General features: G+C 40.4%; 1 protein-coding gene across 2 annotated transcripts; it reads right to left on the reverse strand.

Annotated features, from left to right (window-relative positions):
- Positions 1-41: 41 nt before the first annotated feature.
- On the reverse strand, positions 42-21,460 carry zmynd11 (zinc finger, MYND-type containing 11). 2 transcript variants are annotated; one of them, XM_036558487.1, is made up of 16 exons: positions 21,293-21,460; positions 18,590-18,721; positions 18,345-18,504; positions 17,573-17,596; positions 14,548-14,709; positions 12,452-12,529; positions 12,256-12,348; positions 10,012-10,099; positions 9,864-9,919; positions 9,562-9,639; positions 9,349-9,467; positions 6,953-7,205; positions 6,338-6,406; positions 5,942-6,238; positions 3,788-3,973; positions 42-1,886 (listed from the first exon to the last, which is right to left on the reverse strand). In XM_036558487.1, the coding sequence occupies exons 2-16, from the start codon at positions 18,703-18,705 to the stop codon at positions 1,764-1,766; spliced, it is 1,902 nt and encodes a 633-aa protein (XP_036414380.1). In that variant the 5' UTR covers positions 18,706-18,721; positions 21,293-21,460; the 3' UTR covers positions 42-1,763. The 2 variants fall into 2 exon arrangements, with proteins under 2 accessions (XP_036414380.1, XP_036414381.1); XM_036558488.1 differs by lacking the exon at positions 17,573-17,596.
- Between the last annotated feature and the right edge of the window lie 6,474 nt (positions 21,461-27,934).

Below are 27,934 nucleotides of genomic sequence, written 5' to 3' on the forward strand. Positions count from 1 at the left end.
CCCTTTCATTCGCCTGCAAAAAGATTTTCAAAACCACTATCACCGCTTGATGATATGTTTATTGTTTATACATAGTACTGTTACATACTGTAATGCAGGAGGGGGCGCCTCTGACCCAGAGACGCGCAGGACTTTGAACTTTTACACCACATTAATCCGTATGCACATATGAAAGGAAAGACTACGCCTGGTGCAGACTGCCAGCTGGGCTGTGGCCGTTCTTTCAGTAGTCTCTCATTTTCCCCCCACATAAATTAAAAATAAAAAAAAAAACAAAACAGAAAAAAGGTTGTTCGCGATTACAAAGTGACGTCAAATTACCTTATAAAAACAAAAAAAGGTGCATTCACAGAGGAGATGCGGCAAACGAACGGGAAATAACGACTTTCATGCGCACTGGAATGAAACAATTGCCCATATCGATTTTTTTTTTTACAGATTGACTTTTATCAAATACACAGTTAATGCATTCATGAAATGTACATAATGCTACTAACGTGCAAATCTCATCAAATGGTCACGTTTAGCGGCAGACAGTTATTTACATGTAGTGCAACAGTGATGTGGAGAAACAGAGAGGGAAGTTCTCAGGTGTATCGACACCTGCTGATTCAGAAAGGGACAAACCACATACGAGTCTGTGCAAAAAGACGACAAAGACCTTGTGATTCCTAAACTCTTCAGGCTGCTCAGGTCAGCGCGAACTGAGAAGAGCTCGTCTAGCTCAGAGTGAGAACTTTGAACGTGAATCCCTACTTAGTTTCGGGGGTATAAGTTGCTTTCTTTATGGGTAAGAAGTAAAAGAGCTTAAAATCCTTTTTAAAAATGCAGAATTTACACTGATCTCTGTACAAACTGACCTCATGATTCTCATCATATTCGACTCCCTGGCGACCAAGCTGGAATCGTGAAACGTGGAAGTGACACACGGCTACTCTCCCAGACTGCAAGGAAACAACATAGGTAGCATTAGGGCACACAAGCAAAGCATGAAGTATGGAAACAGCGGGGTTGGAAGGGGGCGTGTTTCACACATATAAACCTCACTAAGATCCCACTCAGCAAAGATTTATAACACTTTAGCTACAGAAAATGGACCCAAAATTAGCACATAAATAATCTGTTTTCATTAAAAATTCATCTTTCTATTTTAAAGTGTAACATGAAATGTGCATATTCATAAATGGAAGAGATTGTATTTTTTTTTTTTAATCCCGACAGAAACGACCTGCCATCTTCAACCCTGTTCCCAAAAAAGATGATACATCACAACCATCGATAAAAACCAAGCGCAGAGGAAAAACACCACCAAGGTCAATCAACGCAGGAGGCAAACACCGTCCGCTTATATAAAAAGTCAAAATATCTACATGGCAAGTGATTAAGAATCACGTGTTTAAAAAGGTTATTACTTCACATTTCAGTTAGTTTGTAGGCAAGCAAGGCTCTTTTCATTGTACAGCAAATAAAAGAGATTTACAGAAGTAAAACAGTATAATCCAAACGTAAAATCCTCTCCTCGGCGCCCTGACCGCGTTCATCAGAGCGGAATAGGAGGAGTCCTCCACGGTGAGGAAAGAGTGTCCTGGGGCACGTGGGTTTGAAATGCTGCGGCAAACTTCTGATTCCAGGCTCCGGGTGGGGTTGGGGGTGGGGGTGGGGGCGGGGGGTGATGAGGGGGTGGAAACAAAATTATCCGATAGCGTGGCGTGTTAGATGGGTGGAGGTACGAGGGCGTGCGGCGAATGGCGACCGGCTGCGGCTCATCTTTTCCTGCGGCAGGTGCGTTTGTGGTCGGCGTGCCAGTGCTCCTGCTGGCACTTGATGGAGCAGTAGGAGGTGTTCCAGCAGCAGTGATACATGGCCTCCTCCTCGCAGTTATAGCACTGACAGACAGGGGGAGCCACAGTGTAAGAAAAACATCTCAGTTCCACATTTTTCTCAGGCAATCAAGCTCAGTTTATACTCTCAGAAAAACATTTAAAAAGGCATCTTTTCAATTTCACTATACCCTCTTATTACTTTTCAATTTTAGTTTATTCAAATCAAATTTATTACTTGGTTATAAAGCACTTTGAGCTGATACTTGTATGAAAACTGCCCTATTATTCTTATTATTGCTGTTATTATTATTACTACTACAACTACAACTACAACATCACACTCAGTGTACCAGCATTTCGCTGCCGTCAGAACAAAACCTTGTATCTCCATTTTTGCCATTTTTCAGTGTTATAATCTGAAAACGCCTGTTGCCCTTTACGTCTTGTGTAAATTTCATGACGAATGGACCAAAAGAAACGGCCAAAATTACTTGGAAAACGTCTGGTTCCATTGACTTACATTAGAAGTGAAGTATGTTTTTTCCTCTCTGTTAAGTTACCACTTTGGAGATACGACGTTTTGTTCTGACAGCAGTGATTTACAGGTGCTCTCCTCCAGAACCACAGCTTCCACAAGATCATTTCAAAGCTCATGCGTTAAAGGCTTTCACACAGCAAATGTTTTTCCCCAAATAATGGAAAATGTAAACTTAATATATACTGGTGGTGAGGCAGCATCTTCGCCTGCCAGCAGATAAACGAAAGGAAACGCGCATGCAGGCAGCTACAGTGCGCTAATGGGAACATTAACTGCAGTCTGAGAGATGCTTAATGTTTTCTTCCAGACAAGAAAAAGAAACACCAACATCCAGACTGCACCACTGACTGAAAATTTACCTGCGAAGCATGTCTCATCTAAAATAAGGAGGGCTGCAGCTACTGAATATTTTCAAATATTCTCTCAAATACTGTCTTGAACATTCACATTTTCAGTTTCAGGATAAGACAAGCTCAAGATCTTACTTTAATAACTGAATAATAAAAATAATAATACTGACTGGACACACTAGATTACCCCAGGTGTGAGTGTATATGTCTGTCTGTCTGCCCTGTGATAGACTGGTGGCCTGTCCAGGGTGTTTCCTGCTTTCTGCCGAATGACCGCTGGGATAGTCTCCAGCACCCCTGCATCCCAGGAGGATAAGCGGTGTAGATAATGTACTATCATTATTATCATCATCATTATTATCATCAGTAGTAGTAAAAGTAATATTGTTACACTGCATAATACTATTTTACTTATTAATAAATGTTAGTAATAAAAAAAATAAATAAAATAAAAACACTTTTTCATATCAAAGAAACTGGGCTTCTGCCTAATCTGGTAACCCTGATCGGGTTGCTGGCTCTGTTTGCAGGTAAGCAGAGGAAAAAGCATGAAAATGTTTCTGATCAGCTCCTGTCAGTTAATGTGGGAGTAATCAAGGTTTCCAAGCCACTCAAAACTGCTTTATACCTGAGGACGCTAAACTCAGCCACATCGGCTTTAACGGCCAGTGAAGCCTGAATAAAGTTCCCTCAGCTCTGGACTGCTAGCTGGCGGCATGCTCTCATTTAGAGCTTGGTAACAAATGCAACTGAGAACGTACGAGCTAGATCGCAATATGGAGCAGTCAAACTTACTTTGACCGCACCTAAAGTTAAAACTGACAGTCACCTTGAACTGTGAGAGTTTCACAAACTGCCACATTGCAAAATCACCAGAGAGTCCAGTGTGCAGAGCTGACACTGCATGTTACAGACAAGCTAGCATTTGTTTCTCTGCAGAACTGAGCGATTTCATAACAGTAATGTGTGTAATGTGTAATGAATCTCTTCTACAGAACCTCAAAATCATCTGGGTGAAATGTACCAGCTTTAAGGACTAAATGACCCTGAGTCTGCAGCTGCATTAGTTCACTCACCCACTGCTTCTTCTTGGTCTGTGAGATGAGCTGCTTGTGCTGGCTCACCATTTTCTTCATCTCCTCCATCAGCTCCTCTTTGCACTTGTCCTTCACCTGCTTGCACTTGCGATCCATCTCGGCCTGAGTGCTGGCCACTGCTTTACTCACCGCCTGCCTCTTCTCCTCCTCCATCTCAGCCCGCAACTTTATAGGTGGAACAAAGCGGAGAAATGAGCAGAGGTGCTCCAATATCAGTGCCAGTACTGGCACTGCTACTCCCAGTCAAGAGTTCCACTGATAATAATAATAATAATTAAATGATAAAGATTTTATTTCAGTTTCATCAGCCTTGCCCTGCTTGAGCACAGACTGAGAAAAAAGCCTGACAAATTCCACAGGCAGAACTTTTATACAAACATCCATGTTATTGGTCTCTTCAGACACTACATTCGTTAATCATTATCAGCTGTATATATGTTTGTGCTTATCGCTGTTGTCGGAAGAAAACATCGCATCTCCATTTTTGACATTTTTTAGTTTTTGATATAATTTAAAAATACCTGTTGCCCTTTACGTTGTGTGTAAATTCCATGATGAATGGACCAAAAGAAACGACCCAAAATTACGTGGAAAAATGTCTGGTTCCATTGACTTACATTTAAGTAAAGTAGGTTTTTTCCTTCTCCTACAAAGTTACCATTTTGGAGATATGAGGTTTTCTTCCAACAACAGCGAGATTATATCTCACACACACACACACACACACACACACACACACACACACCAATCAGGCATAACATTATGACCACCTCCTTGTTTCTACGCTCATTGTCCATTTTATCAGCTCCACTTACTATATAGGTGCACTTTGTAGTTCTACAGTTACAGATTGTAGTCCATCTGTTTCTCTGCATACTTTGTTAGCCCCCTTTTACCCTGTTCTTCAGTGGTCAGGACCCCCATGGACCCTCACAGAGCAGGTACTATTTGGGTGGTGGTGTGTGTTAAAAGGCGGCTAACAAAGTATGCAGAGAAAAAGACAGACTACAGTCTGTAATTGTAGAACTATACATATATAAACACACACACACACATACATACATATATATATATATATATATATGTGTGTGTGTGTGTGTGTGTGTGTGTGTGTGTCTTGTAGCGTTACACACTGTATAATGTTATGATCTTGTTTGCCCTGCAGCTCCTGCACTGTGCTAACAGTGTGGGAGGCTACTTATCTCTGACACCAACAGCGATAAAAACCTGTCGTAGTAAACAGATCTGCTGTTTGTGCTGCCAAGTTATGAAGCTGTTTAATTTGAAAAGAAAAACATGATTTTACTGCAGAGGCTACAATAATCAGATAACAATCACTACATACTTGTTTGGGATGATTCATCAAACTTATCAAGCCTTCATGGTACACTTACTTCCTACCGCAAATTCTGCAGAGCAATTTTCTTATCGTCTGATAATAAAATAAACCCCACCCCCCTTTTTCCTAGGCTACTTTAGTCTTTTAGCATCAATGGCACGTAGAAAGCAGAGCAGTTTGTTACTCTGAGGTGAGGTGACATGGATGCCTGGCATAAAATTATGATGCATTCAACTTAACGAACTACAACCTATTTATTTTTTAACATTTTACACAACAGCAGAATAATTTCTAACTGAAGGCCTTTACATATTACATATTTCGGGCTACAATTTATTTAAACTAATGGTAACAGCTACAACATAGATTCATCAACTATTATCCAGTTGATCGACTAATCTAACTATTCACACCTTTTTTTGGGGTTTTGGCGGGGGGGGGCTGCCACCATCATTCAAAATTCCATCAATTCACCACGCAGTGTTTTCCTTAGTGGTGCTATAACAACAGAAACCATTTACCTCCCTCTGCTGTAGTGTACAGCAATCTGTCTGAACAACTACTTGTTTTATATGAACATTAAAGAGCGAGTTGGAAGTGTGTCAACAATTACAGTTCACAGACACTTCACTGTCTGTTTTTTCACTTAGTCAATGCAGCTCTAGTCTCTGCTCAGCCTCCCCCAAATTACTTGCCCATTATCCATTGAACAAGCTTTTGTACCAACATGAGTGAAACAATAAACCTGTAATCAACAACAAACAAACCAAACAAACTACAGGCTTGACCCTCACCTTGTCCAGAGCCTCTTTGAGCACACGCTCCGTTTCCCGCTTGTTCTCAGCCTTCATCATCTCCTTGACGTCGCTGAAGATTTTGGTGTACTTGTCGTGGCACATGTTCTGGCAGCTGCCCTCGTTGACCGTCTGTGTGCCGCGGTGCAGCATGCGGGGCGTCGGTGAGGAAGAGGAAGATGAAGGTGAACTGGACTTTTTGGTCTGTGTCGAGACGGACATGCGCTCCGGCTGGTGAGGCGTGGCGGTGGGGATCTCCTGACTGGAGCTCACCGCCTCCACCTCCGGCTCAGGCTCCTGCTGGGACAGAACAGGAGTGAAGGGCTATTCTCACAGACACGGTGTGAAGAAGCCCAGCGTAGCGCATTGACTGTTGTGTTATGAAAGAACGCATACCTCCTCTTTGGGTTCAGGTGCTTGAGAACGACGGCTCTTCTTGGCTTTGGGCTCCTGGTTACCCTTAGACTACAGGCACAACAAAAAGTTAAACATCAGTGTGGCCGAGTATGAGAGAATAGGGTTCTCCTGCAGAACGTTCATTATCTTTCATTCTATGAACCACATCAAACGGTCTTGGAAACCACATTAGCAAGTTTATTTGAGATTACTTAATAACTCGTTATTTCTTAATAACACGTAATTTCTACAATGCTATATTAATTAGGTTCTATTAATTCTAGTTACATTAGCTTTATAGCTCCAGTGCACTGTAAAGCAAAGGCTACCAGAAAAAAACAAACATATTTTGTACATATATTTGGGCAAAATTGTGTAAATTAGATTACATCTCTTTAATGCTGATATATTCAACATACATGTACAAATGCTTGAGGTGTTATACGACACATGACAACACTACAAAGTTTTCTAATGAAACCCATATGGCCCCAGAAAATGTATCCTTCTGCATTCGACCATCCTTTCAATCCCAATTTTGCTTCAATTTTGCTCCAACACTTAAAAAATTACAGCAAGCACAGGCAGCAGTGTTGATGGAACCGTGGTGCTCACCTGCTCATTGCTGGTGGAGGAGATGCTGGACTCAGCCTCATCCTGCCGCTCGTCCTGCCGCTCTGGTCGCTCTGGTCGCTCTGGCCGCTCTGGCCGGTCCTCTGGCCGCCCCTTCCAGGTGCGGCCCTCGCGCAGGAAGCGCTGGTGCAGCTCCAGCTCTTCGCAGGCCTTCTTCCAGCCCGCACTGCGCTTCACCTGTAGCTGCTGCACGCTCACAGAGATCTCCTGGATGTTGTCTGATGGGATCCAGGCCCTGGAGCAAGCAAACCACACAAGCATCAATATACCGGGCAAGCTGACCAGCAAGCTGCATTCACCCTTTATGGTCAGCATTGTGCTTTGTGGGTCCCTAAAAGAGGATTTAAATTGGCACCCCAACTATAATATTAATAACAACTAGAGCCGCAACAAGACTATTTTCATGCTTTTGTATATCTTTTTGCATTTTTACATTTTTATTAAGGTATTTACCTGCTTTTTCTACATAATACGTCATTCATTTGGTGGAACACTTCATTTTCAGAGAGAAGAAAGCTTGACAAGAGCTAAAATTAGGTAAATGAGCCAATAAACTGTACAAACTCATTGCGTGGTTATTTGCGGCGACTGTGCTAATTGGTAAGGTTTGACGCTCAAAAGACAATGAGTGGAGTAAGGTCTAGAAATCTGATTAAGAAATCCGATAAAGAGAGCTGGATTTTAGCTCAGTAATCAGATTTCTCAGTGCATGTAAACTCTTACTCAGATTTCTTTCGGCTTTCTCAGTCTGTGCATGCATGAAAACAGACCACAGTACCAAAGTAAGCGAGCAGCGTTGCTGTGAGATGGCAACAAAACACTTCTGAAGCGAAGCTGAAACCAAATACGTGCTTGACAAAATGAAGGATTTAAATGTTCTTCATCTTCTAGATGTTCATATTTTCAGGTAAAGCGGCACAATGTTTTTTAAAAAAAGCTGCGACATGAAGTTTGAGTTTTACATTATGTTTACATCACGTCTTCTTCTGCGAGTTTATTGGCTGACTGCAAAGCAGAAAACTGATGACACATGACACATGCAAATCTGATTTCCTGCATTTGTCGGATTATTAAGCGCGTGTAAACGCACTCAATAAGATATAACTGACTGTGTTAACTTTACTCTCAAGCTGCACCACACTGACTCTATTACAGTAAACATTAGACAGCAGGTAATATTGAAAGAAAGCCTTGTAGGTCAAGTTTGCTCAGAAAATGAAAACTGTTCCACCAGAAACGTATTTTGCGGAAAAATAAACGTTAAAATAAGCCAGTCCTCTACATCAGAGACATTATAAAGGATTCTGTCTACATTTTCACTGGTAAATTCCAGCATTGCTGTAATGTTTTCCCCTGCTATGCTGACTTCGGCTGCATCAAGTATGGAAATGTGCAAAGGGTCTATTATTAGCCAGACACTAGCCACGTTTACATGCAGCCTGATAATCTGTTAATAATCCGACTAATAGCTCAACTGGAATAGAACACGTCCATGTAAACACCATTCGGAATACAATTTCTATCCAATTGAACGAGGTTCTGATCATGTGCGTCACGTCATGGCGAAAGTTTATACCGTTTATAAGTTTATGCTCTGATCTTTAAAAGACGGCGGTGGGACGGACGTCCAGCTTATGTGTCTCAGAACACGACGTCTTCCTCTCGGCCTTCTTTAATAAGTACATGTGAAGGACGTTTTCCTGAGTCTGATATCATTTTAAAGCAATTGAAAACTCCAACGCGCCAACTGGAAACTCTTCTCAGGTGGACTGGACCTCACATGATGTTCGCTGTCATGGTAACGTTTATTCTAAGCACTACTCCACGCATGCGCGTCGTTTTGCATCGGATTACTTGTAGTGAGCATGTAAACGAAGATTTTCCATCAAATCGTTGAATAGAGTGAGCATATAAACACCTCAGTCTTAATCTGCAATCGGATTGTATTCAATCGGACTGGCAAAAATCTTTGCATGTCAACACAACCACTGACACTTCTGGAATAAGGTTGAAGGGTCATTTACTTGAAAATAAAAGCTTTTAAAAGGCTATATAATGTTAATATGATACATGTGATCATTAGACATATTACAGGTAAGGGTCAATATGGCTTCTTCTATAATGCAATGAAACAACAGAAACAGCTCGTTGCACAGATAAAAGTGTGAGGAAACAGAAAAAGGCATAATGTTTCAATTAGTCAACTGATCGACTAACTGAATAATAAACAACAGAAACAATGACAACAGAAATACAAACAAAAATAATGCAGCTCTAATAATAATAATAATAAAAATAATAATAAAAGAAACAGTTTCATATTTTTTCTCATATACTAGCATTTGTGAGACAGATGGGGTTGTAAAATTAGCCCTCACCTTTGGTGCTGGTGGCCAAAAAAGCGCACGTCCACCTGATTACCTTCTCTCTGCATTACCTTGGCCGGCCAGTAGCCGAAGCCCTTCATCCTGGCCCATACCAGCTCGTGATTGGGCACCTAAACATAAAAAGGTAACAAAAAACTGAATTTAGTGGAGTGGAAAACTAATCCAGTACTTAGACATGGACCACAAAACCAGTCCAGTACTTACACATGGGTAACAAAACCAGTTGTCAGGTCGAGCGTTGGACAGATGGAAGCAGTTTCTGCACAAAAGTAACTCATTCAACTGGTGAGAAAATCAGAGATGTAAAGGAAATTAGCCAATTTCCCTCCCACAGCAGCAAAAACGCGAAGTACTTTCTCAGACTTGGTGTAAATCAGCTGCCATTATGATTTCTAGACTTTGCTCCTTGTGCAGCACAGCGAAATTCACTTATAACACCAACATAAACTTGATATTTAAAAACAGCTTAATGAAAACATTTTATGAACTTCCATTTGAGCTCTTACCTCGTGGCATGTGTCGTTGTAGAGAAGCCTGGCTATTTCAGTCTGATCACTATGCGCTGTAGGGAAATAAAACACCGGGAGTAAGCAATCAACGCACCCATCATTACTACATAAAGTATTCCCACCATCCCAACACAATTAGTCTAACCTCCGTGCAGAATAGCCGTGTTGTGCACGATAAGCTGAGCATCTGCTTTGAACTCCTCGAAGCTTTTGTATTTGCCCTCTGAGATGTTCTGCAGGTGGAAAGAGAAATGTTTGATGACACCACAGTAGCAGGAGTTGATCTGTATAAAGTAGATGCTCCCAAACATGTTTCTGGAGAGTTCACAGACATCTGGCTGTAATTTTCAGAAGCTGCTGAAGTGCTTGCTCGGCTGGATCAGGTATGTTAAGCAACAGAACACGAGAGGGAGTGTGTTATCGCGATAAGACACGACCTCGAGTGTTCTACTGCTTTTATACAACAGTTAAATAAATAAAGTAAGAAATTAATAAACTGGGCTGTGAACGCGGCGTTTAATATGTTTTAATGTTCGCAGTTCCTTCTGCCAAATTATGGCTCCTTAACAAGCAGCTTGTTGCTACGTCAGAGTAACGAGCTCCGCCCACTCGCTGCACAGTCTGCTGTAAGCCTCGCCTTTTGAAGTACGGACTGAGCCATAAAACTGCCGCAATATCAAGTTCAGCTCACTTTTGTCAATTTTTGCTGATCAGTATTAATGTTGTTTTGTTCCAGCCAGTCTGTAAAGCATCTTACAGCCCGTTTTATTTGGCGAATGGTGTTGGGTTCATTTCTGGCTGATTCCAGGTTGTTCAGCTGTTCTTCTGTCACAGCTGCCGACTGAAAAGCTGCTCAGTGGTGATGACAGTTTGGGAATTTAGTGTCGTCTCATTTTCAGAGTCTGACCAAATCGGCTGTCGGTCAAATGTGATCTTAAAAGTGTCCATTTTCTGTTTGTGGCAAAGTAAGAAGTAAAAATGTTCAAACGGCTTGAGCATCTCCTACAGCTGTCAAAGTCGTTGCTTAGCAACGGCGTCTCAGTGGAGTGATACAGTGTTTGTGAAAAAAACCTGATGTTATGGTGAAAAAACAGCATGGTTAGAACGTTTCTCAACCAATCAGCTTGCAAAGCCGGAACTAACTGTTGTATAAATACAGTTAAGGATGGACACTTCAAAAATGTTTGCAAACTGAACACAGAACATTTTTCCTTTTAAATGAAAATCTCAGTGAAAAACATTTATATGCATATTTTACATTCATTTACTGTTTGTTGGCTTTGCTTTGGTGTGTGAGATGAAACGCTTTACCAGCTGACATTACACAACTTACACTGTACAAACTGGGCATCATGTTTAAAGAGTAACTGCACCCCAAGACCTTTTTTTCATTAACAGCTGAAATGCGTTGTTCTGTAATAATAAAATACACCAGCCTTGCTTGAAATGTGAACACATCTTTCCAAACTATGAAAATATCATTTCATCATGGTCAGTTCCACCTCTGCAGCGCTCCTTTGGTTCAACTCTGCTGTAGGCGCAGATGACGTGTCTTCGCACCAAAGTACGACCTTCAAGTTGCAAAAGTGCCATTTGATTTGGTCACTCTCAATATTTCTGGGGGCTAACGTTAGCTAAAAAAACACAGCAGCCCAGCCCAGCCCACCCGGTTTCCCTCGCAGCCCCACCTCTAAACCCGTACATCACTGCAGTGCCCTTCCCAGCGTGCCCCTCCCATTTTGGACATTTTTCAAAGTAGAGCCAGGAATGGAGCTATCTGGAAATAGTGGGGTGTAGTTACTTTTTAAAAATATTTCCAAACATGCCTCTGCTTAGATGGCGCTATTTCGCATTGCACGAGAACCAATTTAAAATAATTTGTGTGATTTATTTCATTTTTTTCATTTAAGACTGCACATGCCAACCTGTGGTTATATTGATCTTAAGTGTCGCTACTTTTCTGTGTGGGGATGGAGCAAAAATCAGCTGAGTATGATTATGCAGTTAATGGAGTTAATGATTATGGAATTCCCACAATTGTGAGCAACTGTTTGTCATTCTTTGACGGAGGAGTAGTTCCTACCTTTTTCTTATATACAAAGACGAGACAACAGCCTGCTTTCTTGTTTTTATTTAATTATTTATATAATTATTTGTTCGTATTCTCATTCATGTGAACTGCTGAGGATTTCGCCATACAGATTTTATTTGTGGCTTCCTCTGAATACCTGATTAGGCGAACAAGTACTAAGATCAATTCATATCAGTATATGCGAATAACAACCCACCGTCTATAATTAGGTCTAGAGCTGATCTCTTCAGTAGATCTAAAGTGCGAAGCAACATCCTGTCTCTATATGTGCACTGTGTCTTGTGTCGTTGCTCTCACCTCCTGAATGTTGTCCACGTCCAGTGCTGTGTGGATCAGCCTCCTGTACATGGGCTGCTTTGTCTCTTTGCCTCTCTTGGGCAGGTCGACCGCCTGAGGAACACAGAGATTCAGCTGAAAATATGCTCCGTGTAGTGTGAAGGCCATCAGATGAAAGATAATCTTACAGATAATCAGAGTAACAATACAAACTTACTCTTTCTTTCATACGTGCAAGAATGAACCTCAGATATGTGGTCATTTCCTGTTTGCCAAAATTTTTCCTTTTGCTACCCTGTTTGCAAGACAAAGATATATATATAACAAAAAAAATAAATAAAAACATGTATTGCTGAAACACCAGTGATAGTTAAAAGCACATTGTGTTACAAGACAAGTGGTTTACTGCACCACCAAAAACTGAAATAAGTCTCAAACATCACGTTTCAGAATGTGGGAGCTTCTCGATGGCAAACACTGACATAAATCACTGTCATCTCAAAGGTTTCAAACATGTGCTTAACAGCTAGTTGTGCACAAAACATGCTATAAATCATTGTTAACATGATTAATCTGAATAATATGGATATGTTTGTTTCAGTATCTGCACATCTCTGGTTTTATGTTTATGTTTAATTACTTTTCCCATTATACTCAACTGTAAACATTTAAGCAAAAAAGGAAGGTTGAAAACTTTAGTCACGTATACACTGAGGAAAACAAGTATTCAGACTGACTGTTTATGTTAATACACTTCCAGTGCACATGTCTGATGTCTGTTGCCTTGGGTATATTTTGTTTTTTCCATCTGAATTTACATGACCAGATCGTAAGGCACATTATTCAGTAACTGCATGAAATAAATGTAAACAGAAAATGTGTTTTATGATCATAAACATATTGCTACATGCTTTCAATTTACTGCTGAAAGCCAAAAATCTTAGATACTCTTTGTATTATTTTATAAAAAATAATTTTTACAGAGCAGATCACTGAAGAGACGCCATCTGAGATCCAGTTTATAGCTCAGATTTGTGGAAAATGGGTCGACTTTCAGTAGAAATTTTTTTTCATTTTTTTTATAAATTTGTAAAATTACATTACCCGTCTATTTGACTGGAAAGAAGACAGTTACAGCTCTCATATGACACCAACCTTTTGAACGTAGCTTATGAAATATGCAAGTTATGAAGAATATGACGAAGAGCATTTTGGAACCACTGGTGAGCCCAAGGAGTTGAAAAGGTTAAAAACAAACAAAAAATATATATTTATAAGCCTAAGGAAAGATAGCTTTAAAAAATAATAGGGAAAATATTCAGATACAACAAGAAAGTATAAATATATATAGAGTTAATAAAAAACAGAAGTTTTTTAAAAATGTCCTTGTGAAAACTTCACCTGGTGTCATTATCAAAGACACCGCCACTGGTTGGGAAGATTCCACGCAGTCAGCAGCATGTCTAAAATTTGCACACAAGCATTCTAACCAGAAATGTTTTGAAACAACGTACTCTGGTCAGACAAAATAAAAACGGAACTCTAGAAGGGCTGATCCCACGAATGCAGAAGCCACAGTGATGTATAGAGTAATGATACTTAACATGTCATTGAAGGAAACACGAATGGAGCGACGAATCGGGACATATTACAAGACAATTTAATTAAGGATTGTAAACATGCAGCCAAAATAACTCAAGACTTTAAAAAGGTTACTGTGCTTGCATGGCCTGGCCAATCTTCTGACTTAAATCCCATATTATATATTTTTAAAAGTCCAACAGAGACCCCCTCATGACCTTGGGGAATTGAAGATGGTCTCCCGCTTTGCAGTACAATACTAATGTACTTACTGTACTGTATTTACTTACTGTACTTAATGTGCCCAAATATTTTTTTCTTCATCAATTTGTTTTATTTTTTGTTAAGAACACATACCTTTTTTGTTCATATTTATAAATAAAAAGCCAAAATACATTAGTTGTGTACATTTTTACAGGATATGCGCACTGGAATTATACTAAATAACAAAAACAAAAAACAAAGTGTCTGATTACTTGTTTTTAACCACACAGTGTGATGGACCAATGTCAAAGTTTGCAGAAACTGAGACAGGAGTTTCACTCCATCAGCCAAAAATCCTGCCATGAACCTAAAAATGTACAGCTTTGGATAACACTGAACTTTCAATTCATTTTACAGATCATTCAGTTCACTTGACCTTAGTTATGGTCAATTTTAAGGAGAAAATAAATGAATGTAAATATTTCTCCACACACTCCTTTGCACTGCCTTGGGTGTGTGTGTGCCTACCCTGCAGATAGTGCACTGCCAGTGGGAGGTGGCGTCCCTGGGCCGGTGCTCTTCAGAGAGACAGCGTAGGTGATAGACGCGGAAGCAGCTGTCACACTCCAGCACGTCGCCGGGCAGGTGGCACTCAAAGCAGTACCAGTCATGGCTCTCCGCCTCCCAGTCCTGCAACACACACAGCACAGTGATCGCCCTCCGCCCAGCCCCGCCTTGCGGACCAGCGGACTGCACAGGCTCCGTCCCTCAGATGAGATCAAAGCAGAGCGCCATCACAGTCACTCACGTTGACTCGAAGTGTAGTTGCTTTACAACTCACTATGCACAGTATTTATAATGATCATGATTATTTACCACAGATTCAATTTAAATGGTCAGTATGCTGAACTCAAGACTTGCACTTCATTTATAATGTGGTTTACATAAAAAATCTATTACATCTGGATCACTACATTCAGATTTGACAGGGTATATTAGGCTATTTTTTTTTTTTTAGAGATGTTCTGTTACATTCCCTCTATAAATTTTTATTTTCAGGTGAATGACCATTTAAATCAAACCCAAACCATTACAAACATTCTGAATCTCAATCACATTCTCACATGCCACATTCACATTCACCACGTTTTCACACTATTTTCTTTGAGACAGTCCCATCTTTACCCATTAAACTAAAAGGAAGGAAAAAAATAAAAAAAAGAATCAACATTTTGAAGAAACTCACCACCAGCATCACCACCACCATCACACACACATAGTAGTAAGACAAAAATTAGACAGATATAAACTTTGCACTGGCCACTCGGGCCATCAAGCAACCTGTGAATTTGTGGCCATAACTATAGAAATGCACTTAACATGTTTATTGTAAGTACAATGTATACAAGCGTACTTCAGCACCAAAAACCAGTGAGGGAACTGCTTTATGGTACACGCCCCCCACGTCCATTTCGTTTTGTTTTAATATACCAGCCAAAGCAGGGAATGAAGTAAACAGTCCACGTTTTTCACACGGACCTTCTGATGGCTGTCTGTTCTGAAAACTGATATGACTGACAAACACTGGTGCAAATTCGGGGAGGGAGAGGCGGGACATGTCCCCTTCCACATCTTACAAATTATGTGATTTAATTTTGGTGTTAGCAGGATGGTTGTCGAAAAAAGTACACGGCTGAGCTGCAAAAGAGCTGACAGATATAAGCTATTATTATGTTATTATCACTGTTGTCAGAAGAAAACCTTTTTATTTCCAAAATGATAACTTTACAGGAAAAGGAAGTCAATGGAACCAGACATTTTTACAAGTCATTTTGGGCCGTTTCTTTTTTGTCCATTCTTCATGACATTTGCAGACAATGTAAAGGGCAACAGGCATTTTCAAATAATGTCAAACACTGAAAAATGGAGATACAAGGTTTTGTTCTGACAGCAGCGAAATGCTGGTACATTAAGTGTGATATAGTAGTAGTAATAATAACAGCAGCAATAATAAGAATAATAGAGCAGTTTTCATATCAGTATCAGCTCAAAATGCTTTATAGCCCAAAACTGAAAAACAACAAAAATGGAGATACAAGGTTTTGCAGCATTATATATATGTGTGTATTTTTTATATGGTTTTACAGCTGAATTGCTGTATGCAAGTACACAAGCTACAGTTGGTAACCTCATTTGTCAGATCAAATTTGCACCCCTGTCGACAGAACACATCCTTTTTGAAAATCATACTCCAGCACAAACTCTTTGTAATGAGTTTTTTTCTAGTCAATAACATGATTTTTTTTTTTTACTGTGAGCACTGCCACTGGTGGTAAATGTTCTAAAAACTCAGCAATTACAGCAGGAGTTGTAGAAAGTAGCAATCGCCTGCCAAATTCTGACAAAATCTGATTTAATGTAATTGGACCCGTCTCCAATAAGGCTTTGTGTTCAACCAAACAAGCTCTGGATCTTGCGTTTTGTTATCAATGGTGGATAATTGTGACTGTGTAAATATTCGACTGGTCTGGTGGTTTGTTACAAGGGGGAAAAAAAAAAGTCAACAAAAATCTCCACTGGCCACTCAGGGCATTTTTAATGGCCAAAACGTGAAATGTTGTGGCACCAGGCAATATGCAATGGCGACCCTTGAAAATCCTACTTGTATTACTGCCAGCACATCAGCTATGCATGGCTGCTGTCCAAACTGCTTTTAGCACTTTCAAGGTATCAAAGGAGACCTGCAGCTGAAAAGTCTCCAAACAGTGCAGATGCATCTCCGTACTATTCTTGCTGCTCCTACAGAAAAGGTGGGTGGATGTTTAGCTGGAACATTTATGAGGGTGAGTATTCTGGCAAGAGCAATGCTAGCTCAGCTTCAAGCCTGGGTCTCCATCAGTGCTTGGAGATATACTGCTCTTGAGAGAGTGCTTTGAAAAGAGGAATTAAAAGAGATGTTTCACAAAGTGGGATTTCTCAGAAAGCTGGATAACGTAAACCCAAAGTCAGGATTGCCCAACAGTAACATCCGTTTGCTCTCCTCCTTTTGGACAGGCTTAAGTTACCTGGCTAAGTAAGAAATCCTGCTTTGCAAAATACCTTCAGATGCGTGAAACCACAACGGTGTGTATGTATCTGGGGCAAGGAGAGTTCTTAAAGATTCGAAGAGCTAGCTAGTATGAAAAGATCACAACTACTTGGCATTCAGTGACAAAACAGACTCACAGGGATGACTGCACACGGAACAGCTTTGAAGCTTAATGAAGCTTGTAGACAGCATTACATGGGAAGACCTTTGATTTTTTTAACAGCAATTTCATATCCTTCTCAATTAAGCAATAGAATGTACTCATCAGAGTTAGGAATGACGCTAGTGAGGATTCAGCATCATGGATGTGAGCAATTTCACATGTAATCCAATTTTGATTACACTGCTATGACAAAAAGCTATATTCAGTTCAAACGCTGTACCGTGCACAGTTTACACAAACTACCAACTACAGGGAAGATTAAAGCAGTAAGTAGAAATCACAGCAAATTAATGTCAGCCTACCTTGCTTCCCTCAGACATCTGCTCCTGCGATTGCAAGTGATCCAGAAAAAATTGCTTAAAATCCTAAATCTGACAGTTTTAGTCGGCTGACTGTAACCGTTGGGCTTTAGCGCTAAAACCTTATACATGTGCCAAGTGGCTGAGGATGTAGCACAAACACAAACTGCCCCTAAAAGCAGTCTCTCACACAGGAGAGGAATCTTACCGGCTACTGGTGAAAACACTGAAATCTTAATGTCTCTTTGACACGAAAAGCATGTGAAGGAGACTCAAGGAAAACTCCACTTAAATGAGTTTAAATCAGTACAACTGTCCTTAAATTAACTTTGAAAGAGAGTAAAAGAGAGAAGACAGACTGTGTCAGGAAAGCTACCAAATTGTAAAGTACTAGCTGCTATCAAATGCAAGTAATTAAGCTAAAGAGAAAAATGTTGATAGCTATTGTGTATCCAATTCATCAAAAACATGAAGGAATAACATGCACCTCATTGGGTAGTGTAACTGAAGACAACTTCCAGGCTAAACTGAAGATACACTTATTTTAGCAATAACCTACTGGCTATTTTAAACAATAGCTTAAACTGTGCTGAAGTTATTCTCCAAACTGCAAATAGAGGACCTAGGTACACATATTTCATTGTACTAAATTCATATGTTAATATAATGTGTATGAACAGTTAGAAATATCCATACAGGTTCCTACATCAGTTGTAAGACTAGGCAGGTCTGTCTCTTGCTGCAAGTGCAATACGTAAACATCAATGTGTCTTACCATCTCATCCCCCGGGAGCCAGTAGCCCTCCTGCTCAACCCCAGCTTTGGACCCTTTGCAGCCCACAGTGAGGGTCTCCACCACCAGGCCGTCTTTCACCGCAAGCACCAGCTGCCTGGCCGTTTCTTTCGGGTGCATGCCATACACACGGCTTAAATACCTGCAGGAAATACAGCAGTACAGACCATGCTTGTTTCCTGTTCCAGTTTCAACATTAAATTCAAATAAATGTGGCGGAGGATTACTTTGAGATCCTGTCCATGTTTGCGATTTGCTTCTGGTTGCGAATGACTTCAATGGCTGACCACACATACTGGACGACTTTAGGGTCGGCCTGCCTCTTTTTCACCACCCGTGACATGGCTGTGCGTCCCAACCTGCAACAGGTTAACGTACATTAATGCATGCTTTAAAGCCATGACAAGGAGTAAAGCAACATCAGGGAACACATACGGTGTAGCTAGAAGTGGACATCACTACTGAAACAGACTGAAATACTGATGATTTTATGCTGCAACTGCGTCCAGTAGACTCAGACTGACGATTCTAATAACATTTTCACAGCTGGACTGCGTTTAGGAAAAATTAATTCCTAATAAGCCCAGCAAGATTACAACATTTCTTATTTCCATTTTTGTTTCCCCATCAAACATTTTCACTTTCCCATCAGCATTTGCTACAAAAAAGAATAATAATCAAAAGTAGAGCAAAAAATACCCATGCAGCGTACTGCTTAATGTCATTTTCAATGAAAGGCAATTGCCAGATCTCTCCTGAAACCAGAAATGAATTTCCCGTTAGGGTGCGATAAATTCAACAGCATTTGTTTAGGTCCACCATGTTTTTGTTAGCTCTGGAGGAACACCAAGCTTAGTTTTACAGTGGTGACGGTCAGGAAAGCTTTTACAGGATCAACTGGGGAGGACAAGAGGTCTCAACTTTGATTAACTTTAGATTATTCTGTGAAATTCATTAAAAACAAAGTAAAAAACTGATTCATTCTGGTTGAAGCCAATGCTTTATAAGGGTAACTGCAGTAAATCTGGGCATGGAGTCCAGCTTGTGGCGCACAACTAATCTTACTGCATCTGCTTAAAGCTACGGATGCAGGCATTTTCACAATATCATAAAAGTGAGCAACTATCACCCTGATGAAAAAAAGACATTCAGAACCATTAGGATTAAAACTTGACGGTTTGCTTTCTAAGTGGAATTAGTTTAATGGTTACCATTGGAGAGCACTAGTTTCCTGTAGGACACCTTTACAGCCCATTAGCAAAACAGTAAATGCATCTGGAAATAGTCCCAGAACACCTGTTAAACCATTGGAATCCTTTACACTGTGACAACCCATCAGGACAAACACAACATACCATTACTGACTACTGGACACCACCTGGTACCAACAGAAACTTTTTGGTTTCTCTATTTTTTTTGGGCACTCAGGACAGAGAGGAACTCAATACTGCAGTCAATATTTTTAACAAGCAAAATCTGACACCTTTCACACTGTTAGAAATAAAGGTTCTGTGCAGGGACATTCTCCGCTCATCAAGGCACAAACAGTGTAAATGTTCCCTCAAAGGTACTACAGTGGTTTTAAGGTCTGATTGCGAACCTTAAATAAGTTTTTCCAGGTGAAAAGTTCGTATTTGTACCTTTTCATAACCGAATGATTTAAAACAGAACAGTAAAATAAAAGTCCTGGAGACGAGACGGGGTGTGTGGAGTCAGTACAGCTTAGAACATATCATTTCAGTGGATTATGGTTCAGTTATGTTCCCTGACTAAAGGTACTGAGATGGACCCTTGAGGGCACCACCCCAGGGACAAGAGTGACAGTTTCATACTTATTTTTTTCTGAGAGTGCACAGCTGCACTAAATATCATTCTGAACATGAGCACCTAAAACTCATCCTTCCATCCAAATCAACTTGTAACCAATAGCCACATGGCCCTTATGCGCCTGTACACAGTATGGAGGCATGACAAGCCTCAACTCAAACTCACACAGGTGTCAATTAATGATTACAATATGGTGCATGCGTCAGTCTAACTTCGGTCCCTTTTTACCCTACTTGGTCAGGGAAATGAAAGATCTGGTCAGGATTACCACATGCATGTGCATCCCATCACTACCAAAGACTGGGCTGAACCATACAACTAACAAGTCAGTCATTTAAACTATGTTTACTAAACAAAGCCTGGCACTTTTATTATAGTTGCTTCAACCTGTGTGGCAAAACAGGACAAGGGACAAAAACTGCTCATTTTATTTCATCAAAGCTTCCACATGATTGCGCAACACGGGGGACACGTTAACCCCCTCGTTACTACAAGAAGGTGGGATGCATCAATGTGGGCTCTCTGAAGGACGCACGCTGTTATTAATGAAGCTGGTGCTTTTAAAACGGCCAACTTACAGTACATGTAGACCCGCAGAGTGAGTGTCGGAATGTAGAAGGTGCTGAAGGCAAACCGAGGTACCTGTTAAATGACGAACGAGCTGATAAACAGAGTACAGCTGGACTAAATGTGGACTAATGGCAAATGTTTATTAGCGATAATCAGCGAGACCACGCAGCTTTACTGCCGTTTACGCGGCAGTGTGCGACATAGGTTAATCCGAGTGCTAGGGGGAAACAACGGCGGCTACGTTGCTCACAACTCACATGAGGACAAACTAAACCAGCTTACTGTTGCTTAATACCGTTTTGGCCGGCACTCGAGGTCGAAAACCCCGACAAAACGCTGACAGAAACGACGGGAAAAGCCTGTTAGCGCAGCAGCGCAGCGAGGCGTTCTCGTCGGCAGCAGAGCTAAAGCTGACGCCATGTTGATATTCCTCCCTCGCTTCGAGACAAAACCAGGCAGTTGGGAGCGGATTTGTTTTGTGCTCCAGACGCCGAAAACGGCATCGAATCGGCGCCGTTTTCGCTCGTACTTACCACCGTCCGATAGCTGATTAAATGCCTCGCCTTATAGTCCCGCTCACGACGCTTACATTTGTGGTTTGTGGGGTGAAATGTGAGCGGAGCGCTGTGCCAGGCCCGCCGGCCCCACTTCCACTCGAGGCGGTATAAACACAGGCAGGCTGGCTGGCTGCGTTCAGGGCGCTGGAGAGCTCTAGCGGCCGCGCCGAGAGTTGCTGTCTGCTTTTCTGCCTTTCTGCCTGCACGTACACCAAAAACTGACCATACTAACATACACAAAGAAATGCACACATATATAATATACATATATACCGATCAGCCATGACATCAGAACCACCTCCTTGTTGCTACACTCAGAAACAAGTTCCACTACCCATAGAGGAGCACTTTGTAGTTCTACAGTTAGACTGTAGTCCATCTGTTTCTCTGCATACTTTGTTCACCCTGTTCTTCAAAGGTCAGGACCCCAACAGGAGATTATTTGGGTGGTGGGTCATTCTCAGCACTGCAGTGACACTGACGTGGTGGTGGTGGTGTGTTAGTGTGTGTTGTGCTGGTACAAGTGGATCAGACACAGCAGTGCTGCTGAAGTTTTTAAACACCTGGGTCATTCTACATTTGGAGTGGAAAACCATGTTACAAAGGCTTGCAGAGCTTAAAATAATATGCACAGCTCCATTTACACAGTTGGCCTAAGATTAAATAACAGATTGCCCTTATGATTTCTTTGAATTTTCTTTTTTAATGTGCTTCATAGTCATTCTACACAAGTAAAACGTAACCAATTTTTTCAACATTTGAGAAACTATTTTTTAATATAAAATATTTTTGAAAGGTTTAATTTGAAACTGAATAAAACAAATTCATGTTTATATTTAATGAACATTATACTACATTTAACTCTATGTATTTTACTTAAAAATTTATTTGTCACAGAGATTTTGGTCACTGGTGTTATCAGGACTCTTATATGACATTTTAACATAGTATTTTCATCTCTGTTAAACTGCTTCATCAGAGAGGAAGCATCTCAAGGCATGTGAAGGCGAGTCCATACTTGTTCTTTATATTTCATTAATTTATTAATAATTTTGTTTATCAGGCAGCACATAACTTCTATGTGTCACTGGTGTTATGGTGTGTATATGTGCTTTAATGGCTGGGTAATGGAAAGCTTGTCAAAAAAAATGTCCATATATCATATTATGTCATTGATTTTAGATAGTTGCCTGGATGCTATTATAGCAGCCAATTAACAAAATCCTCAGTTTGTCACTGGTGTCACAGTCACTGGTGTTACACCATATGCAGATAACACCAGTGAGATGTAGTGACACCAGTGACTAATGTTAATGTAATTAATTATCAAAACACCTGAAAAACTAGTAAATACAGAAATTTGATATGTATCAATATTTAAGTCTGTTGGTGCTTATTTTGTTTTGCTACCTTGGCTAGGCATGACCAGACAGAGCGCAAGAGAGGCAGAGGCCGTAGAGGCAGCATAGAGATTTAGACAGAGACATACCCTCCTCAGTCCTGAGACTGGACAGTTTAACCCCTTCAATGACCAGGGCTCACCAGTGGGATCAAAGTTTAATTACATCCTTCAGTACCACTTTAAAATAAGATTACCCTTATAAAGCATTTATGCATGATTTAATATTAGTTTATTAATGGTTATTCGTTAGGTCATTAACACTTTATATACCATTAATAAGCAGTTATAACACATTAATAAATGTGATGGAGAGGACAAAATAAGATCAGTAAACATCAAAATCTGAAGTTTACAGTATAAATGAATGTGGGTTAACCATTAACCAAACAGGTCACTGTTGCCCTTTTTATTTATGTTTTAACTGCTTGATTTTAAGGTCTTTATGACCTAATTAATAATCACTAATAAACTCATTTTCAACCATTCATGAACACTATAAGGGTAATCTTGTTTTAAAGTGGTACCCACACTATAACTTAAGAATAGTTTAGCCAGTTTGCATTGAAATCCTTGTAGTTACTGAATAATAAGCCTTAGTTTGTAATCAGCCTGGGACTTTAAGGGGTTAAAACAAATAGGGTTTTGTTATAAAAGCACCTGTGGCCTATTAAATAACATAATACATGATTTTTTTGTTTACTGGGAAACATTCAGTGTCTAGTATATTCGACATTTGGACTTAGGAACATGAAATGTGAGATTTTGAAAAATTAACATATTTCTAATTACTAACATAACAAGACACAAAGCAAGCACTGATCGTTTTCTGTATTTACTGAACACTTGGAACCACCTGGACTTCTGCAGGAAGAGTTTCTAAAACGCTAAATAATTGTCGCTGGTGTTACAGATTTGTTATGATAAGCTGTTCTTTTTGAAGAATTATTGTCTGTATTAAGAGTATCTTATTTGAAATGTTAGAAAACTTCATTTTTGCACTGATTTGTATCTCAGTTAAATTTTCATGTTTATTGTACAACAATATTTTGTTTTTTTTTACAAAATGGTATAAAGAGGTATGTTAAAATTTATAAAAGACATCTGTATTTTTGTATTAGTGCATGTGCCAAGAGCTTTGATAGCATAATTATTCTACAATATTTTTCTTTTTTCAATAAATACAGTCACATTAAAATTGTGGAAATTAGTATAATAGTGGAAAAATAAATAAACTAATGATAAAAAGAATGCTTCATTAAGGGGTAACACCAGGGACAAACTGAATACAACTTTGCATTGTACATTAAAATATATTCAATCATGTTTGGCATTAAGCTCTCCATTTTGCATATACGGTAATAAGAGATGTTAATGGACATATTAAGGTTGTTTGGTTTTGGAGTGAAAGACGTCTTTTTTTTTCAATTTATCCACCTGAATTCCAACTCCAGATGGAGAATGACCAACCTCAGTGTCATTGCTGGACTGACAACACTCCAACAATCAAAAGTATCCAGCCAACAGCGTCCTGTGACCACTGAAGGACTAGAGGATGACCAACACAAACTGTGCAGCAGCAGATGAGTTATCGTCTCTGACTTTACATCTACAAGGTGCACTGACCAGGTAGGAGTGTCTAATAGAGTGGACAGTGAGTGGACAGTGATTAAAAACTCCAGCAGCACTCCTGTGTCTGATCCACTCACACCAGCACAACACACACTAACACACCACCACCACGTCTGTGTTACTGCAGTGCTGAGAATGATCCACGATCCAAATAGTACCTGCTCTGTGAGGGTCCATGGGGGTCCTGACCACTGAAGAACAGGGTAAAAGGGGGCTAACAAAGTATGCAGAGAAACAGATGGACTACAGTCTGTAACTGTAGAACTACAAAGTGCACCTATATAGTAAGTGGAGCTGATAAAATGGACAATAAGTGTAGAAACAAGGATGTGGTTTGGATGTTCTGGCTGATTTACCCTAAGGTTGGTGAGAATGGCCTCGCTCTGTATTAATTTGGACAGTATCATATTAATTCATAATGACTGGTATGTTCTTATTCAAGGTGATTGCACTCTTGCGTTTGAGCTGGGATGAGCGGACATGATGTGCTGACTGCTGTGTTTGAAGGAATTTCATGAAGCTGTTTTGGGGGCCTTCATTACAGGATCAGCATCACCACAAGATGGCAGTCTACCAAAGCAAATGCACTCATTGGCCACTTTATTGGAAATACCTGTCCACCTGCTCAGTCACGCAATTATCCAATCAGCCAATCATGGCACCAGTGCATAAAATCATTCAGAAACAATTCAAGAGCTCAAAATGGAGACAAATGTGCTCTAAGTGACTAGAGAGGGTTTCCATCAACATCTTTAGATTATAAATGTGCATAAAACCTTTTTACGCTTGGATGAGGTGGAAAAGTTGATTCATCTATCAAGGCGAACAATGGTGATGTAATATGTTTCTGTATAAGTGGTGACATAGCAGGAATTAAAGTTGCGTGTTTTCACTCCATCTACTGATAACAAACATGGTGGCAAATGAAAATCATCAATGCTGCGTTTAGACTGACGTTCCCAGGGTTTGATGGGCGACATTGTAGTGAGACAGCGACTTCAGCCCTCATCAAATGGACCACAGTCCACTTCACTTGGCATCTCTGAACTGTTAGGGCTACAGTTATGCAGGCTTGCACAAAGACATGACTGGGCCCCTGAAAAACTTTATACCCAAAGACACAAGGTCGAGATCTAGACACCCCCAATCTCCCAAGGGTTCTTTAATATTAAGCGTGCACTGATACTGAATTGGAATTTTTGTAGATAATACAGCCACACTACACATTTCAAGGGCATTAAAATGAATACCAATCTAATTTATGTAAGATGTTTAGGCTGCTATTTTAAAATGCTGCAGTAAAATCACTATTTTTAGGATGTGCATAATGTGACATGCTAAATTGCTAATTTTGTTTGTCTGCTTTTTTAAGTTACTGTTTTATATTGTGTGTATATTACAATCCAAGTGTTCAGTGCCATCTAGGCAGATTTGGAAACATGCTTCTCAAACTACTGAAACCCCAGCCATTCACATAAGCCCAAAGGTGCGTTCCAGCCCAATTTAACCCCTTGGCATACACTCTTATCTACTCTGGCACCGATACTGACTTGGGCATCCCTAATGTATAATATAGATACATAAGGTGTCATGCTTTCTGAACACAGTGCTCAGTCTCTTGGACCCACCCGAATGGCAGTGCCCCTGAAAGCTCCCCCCACCCCTTAAGGATGGCCCTGCAGTTCTGTACCATTGACAGAGGGCAAAACTGCTCTACTGAAAGCCACTAAAGGTTTGCATCCCTCCAGCAGTCGATGTTATCTTCGAGAACGAGAACCACGATGGAAAAAAATATCTAGTGCTTTATTGTATTTTAATCCTTAATGTGTTTGTCCTTTTAATGTGTTTAACATCTGCTGTGTGAAGTTTTATTTATTTTTGTTAATTATCAGATATCAATAACATTATGCTTTATTTTGTTACAAAAATATATTAAAAATACAATTCTAAAAGGAAATATAATTTGAATGAATTTTGTATAGTATAAATGTTTGTCCTCTCAATAGGTGAGGGGGTGCTTGGGTAACTTTCTGGTGGGCGAATTTAAATGTCCTCATGGGCCATCTTCAGGCTTATTTATACTCCCTTTACATAGGAAAATGAATACGTCTGGCGATGTAACCGTCACTGACAGCATATTTCTAAGCATCCTTTACACTGGCATGGATGTTAAGCAGTGTATCCATTGAAGGCTCAAAAGTTTCTCACTGTAACATAGATGACGACGGTGGAGGAGGTCTTAATAACGTACCTACTATGAAAGAGACGAAAGAGGCAGCGTTGTAGACGGCAGTGGTCTGTGAGGCCATTAAATACTTTGCGCTTGTGGACGGAGAATTCCAATGAGAGAAACTGACATTGTGTCTTGCGTGAACTGTTAGCTACACTGTCCCCACGGTTTCTGCTGGTACTGCTCCATTTCGTTCGTATCTGCAAGCTTTCAGAGAACGTGCACAAATACGGACAAAATGAACACAGAGTACGGACAGCAGACTCCGTCTGTGTCAATATCCATGTTTAATGTTGAGCATAAATGAGCCTGTAGGCCCGCAGGCCACACTTTGGGCAGCCCTGCTCTAAAGTTTACAGAGAATAGTGCAAAAACATGCAGTGAGCGGTAGTTCTGTGAGCAAAAATGACTCAGGAGGGGTCAGAGGAGAATGGGCAGACTTGTTCTAGCTGACAGGAAGGCTACAGTAACTCAAATAACCACTCTTTACAATCAGAAAAGCATCTCTAAACGCAGAACACATCGAACCTTGAAGCAGATAAACAAGATTGTGAGCCTACAGTAGGCACAGACTCACCGAATGCGGATGGTAGGGTCAGAATGTTACGTATTGCGTGTACGGCATGAATCCATGGACCCAACCTGCTTGGTGTGAACAAGCAGGTGGTGGTGGTTTAATGGCCTTGGGAGTGTTTTTTGCACACATTGAGCCCCCTAATACCGCTTGAGCATTGTTTGAATGCCAGAGCCTATTTGAGTACTGTTGGCGACAGTGTGTATCCCTTTATGGCTGCAATTTCCCCATCTTCTAACGGATACTTCAACATGATATCGCACCTTCTCACCAACCAACTCAACTCTGATTCCATGAATATTAGTTTGCCATGGGAGTGTATTTCAGTGGCCTCCCTAGTTTCCAATAGAGCACCTTCGGGATGTGGTAGGAAATGAGATTTACAACATGAGTGTGCAGCTAACAAATCTGCAGGAATTATGTGATGTGATCAGGTCCACATGGACCAGAATTTCTAAGGAATGGTTCAAGCACCTTGAATCCATGCCATGAAGAATTCAGGCTGTTTTCATAGAGCAAAGGCGTCCCACCCAGTATTAGAACTGTGTTTGTAATAAAGAGCCCAGTGAGTGAGCCCATTTATTTTCTTATCTTACCATAACAGTAGAAACAATCACTGTATTTTCGAAAGCTTTGTTGAAATCAAGAATCCTCCAAGTCTGCAGCTCTGTTTTCACACAAGTTGTATTAGATACAGTCTGGCGCTCTTCATTTCTTTTTAAGTACGTGTAACTTCGGTCTTTGTAACAGCTGAGTTATTTACATTTGCTCTTCTTCCTGAGG

This window comes from Colossoma macropomum, unplaced genomic scaffold, assembly GCF_904425465.1.
Source record: "Colossoma macropomum unplaced genomic scaffold, Colossoma_macropomum, whole genome shotgun sequence".
NCBI classification, from domain to species: Eukaryota; Metazoa; Chordata; class Actinopteri; order Characiformes; family Serrasalmidae; genus Colossoma; species Colossoma macropomum.

Coding starts and splice junctions, on each gene's coding strand:
- zmynd11 (XM_036558487.1), bottom strand. CDS start 18,705: ATGTCACGGGTGGTGAAAAAGAGGCAGGCCGACCCTAAAGTCGTCCAG. Junction 12,349..12,451: donor TTGCACGTATGAAAGAAAGA/GTAAGTTTGTAT, acceptor TGTGTTCCTCAG/GCGGTCGACCTGCCCAAGAG. Junction 9,468..9,561: donor ACTGGTTTTGTTACCCATGT/GTAAGTACTGGA, acceptor TTTTATGTTTAG/GTGCCCAATCACGAGCTGGT.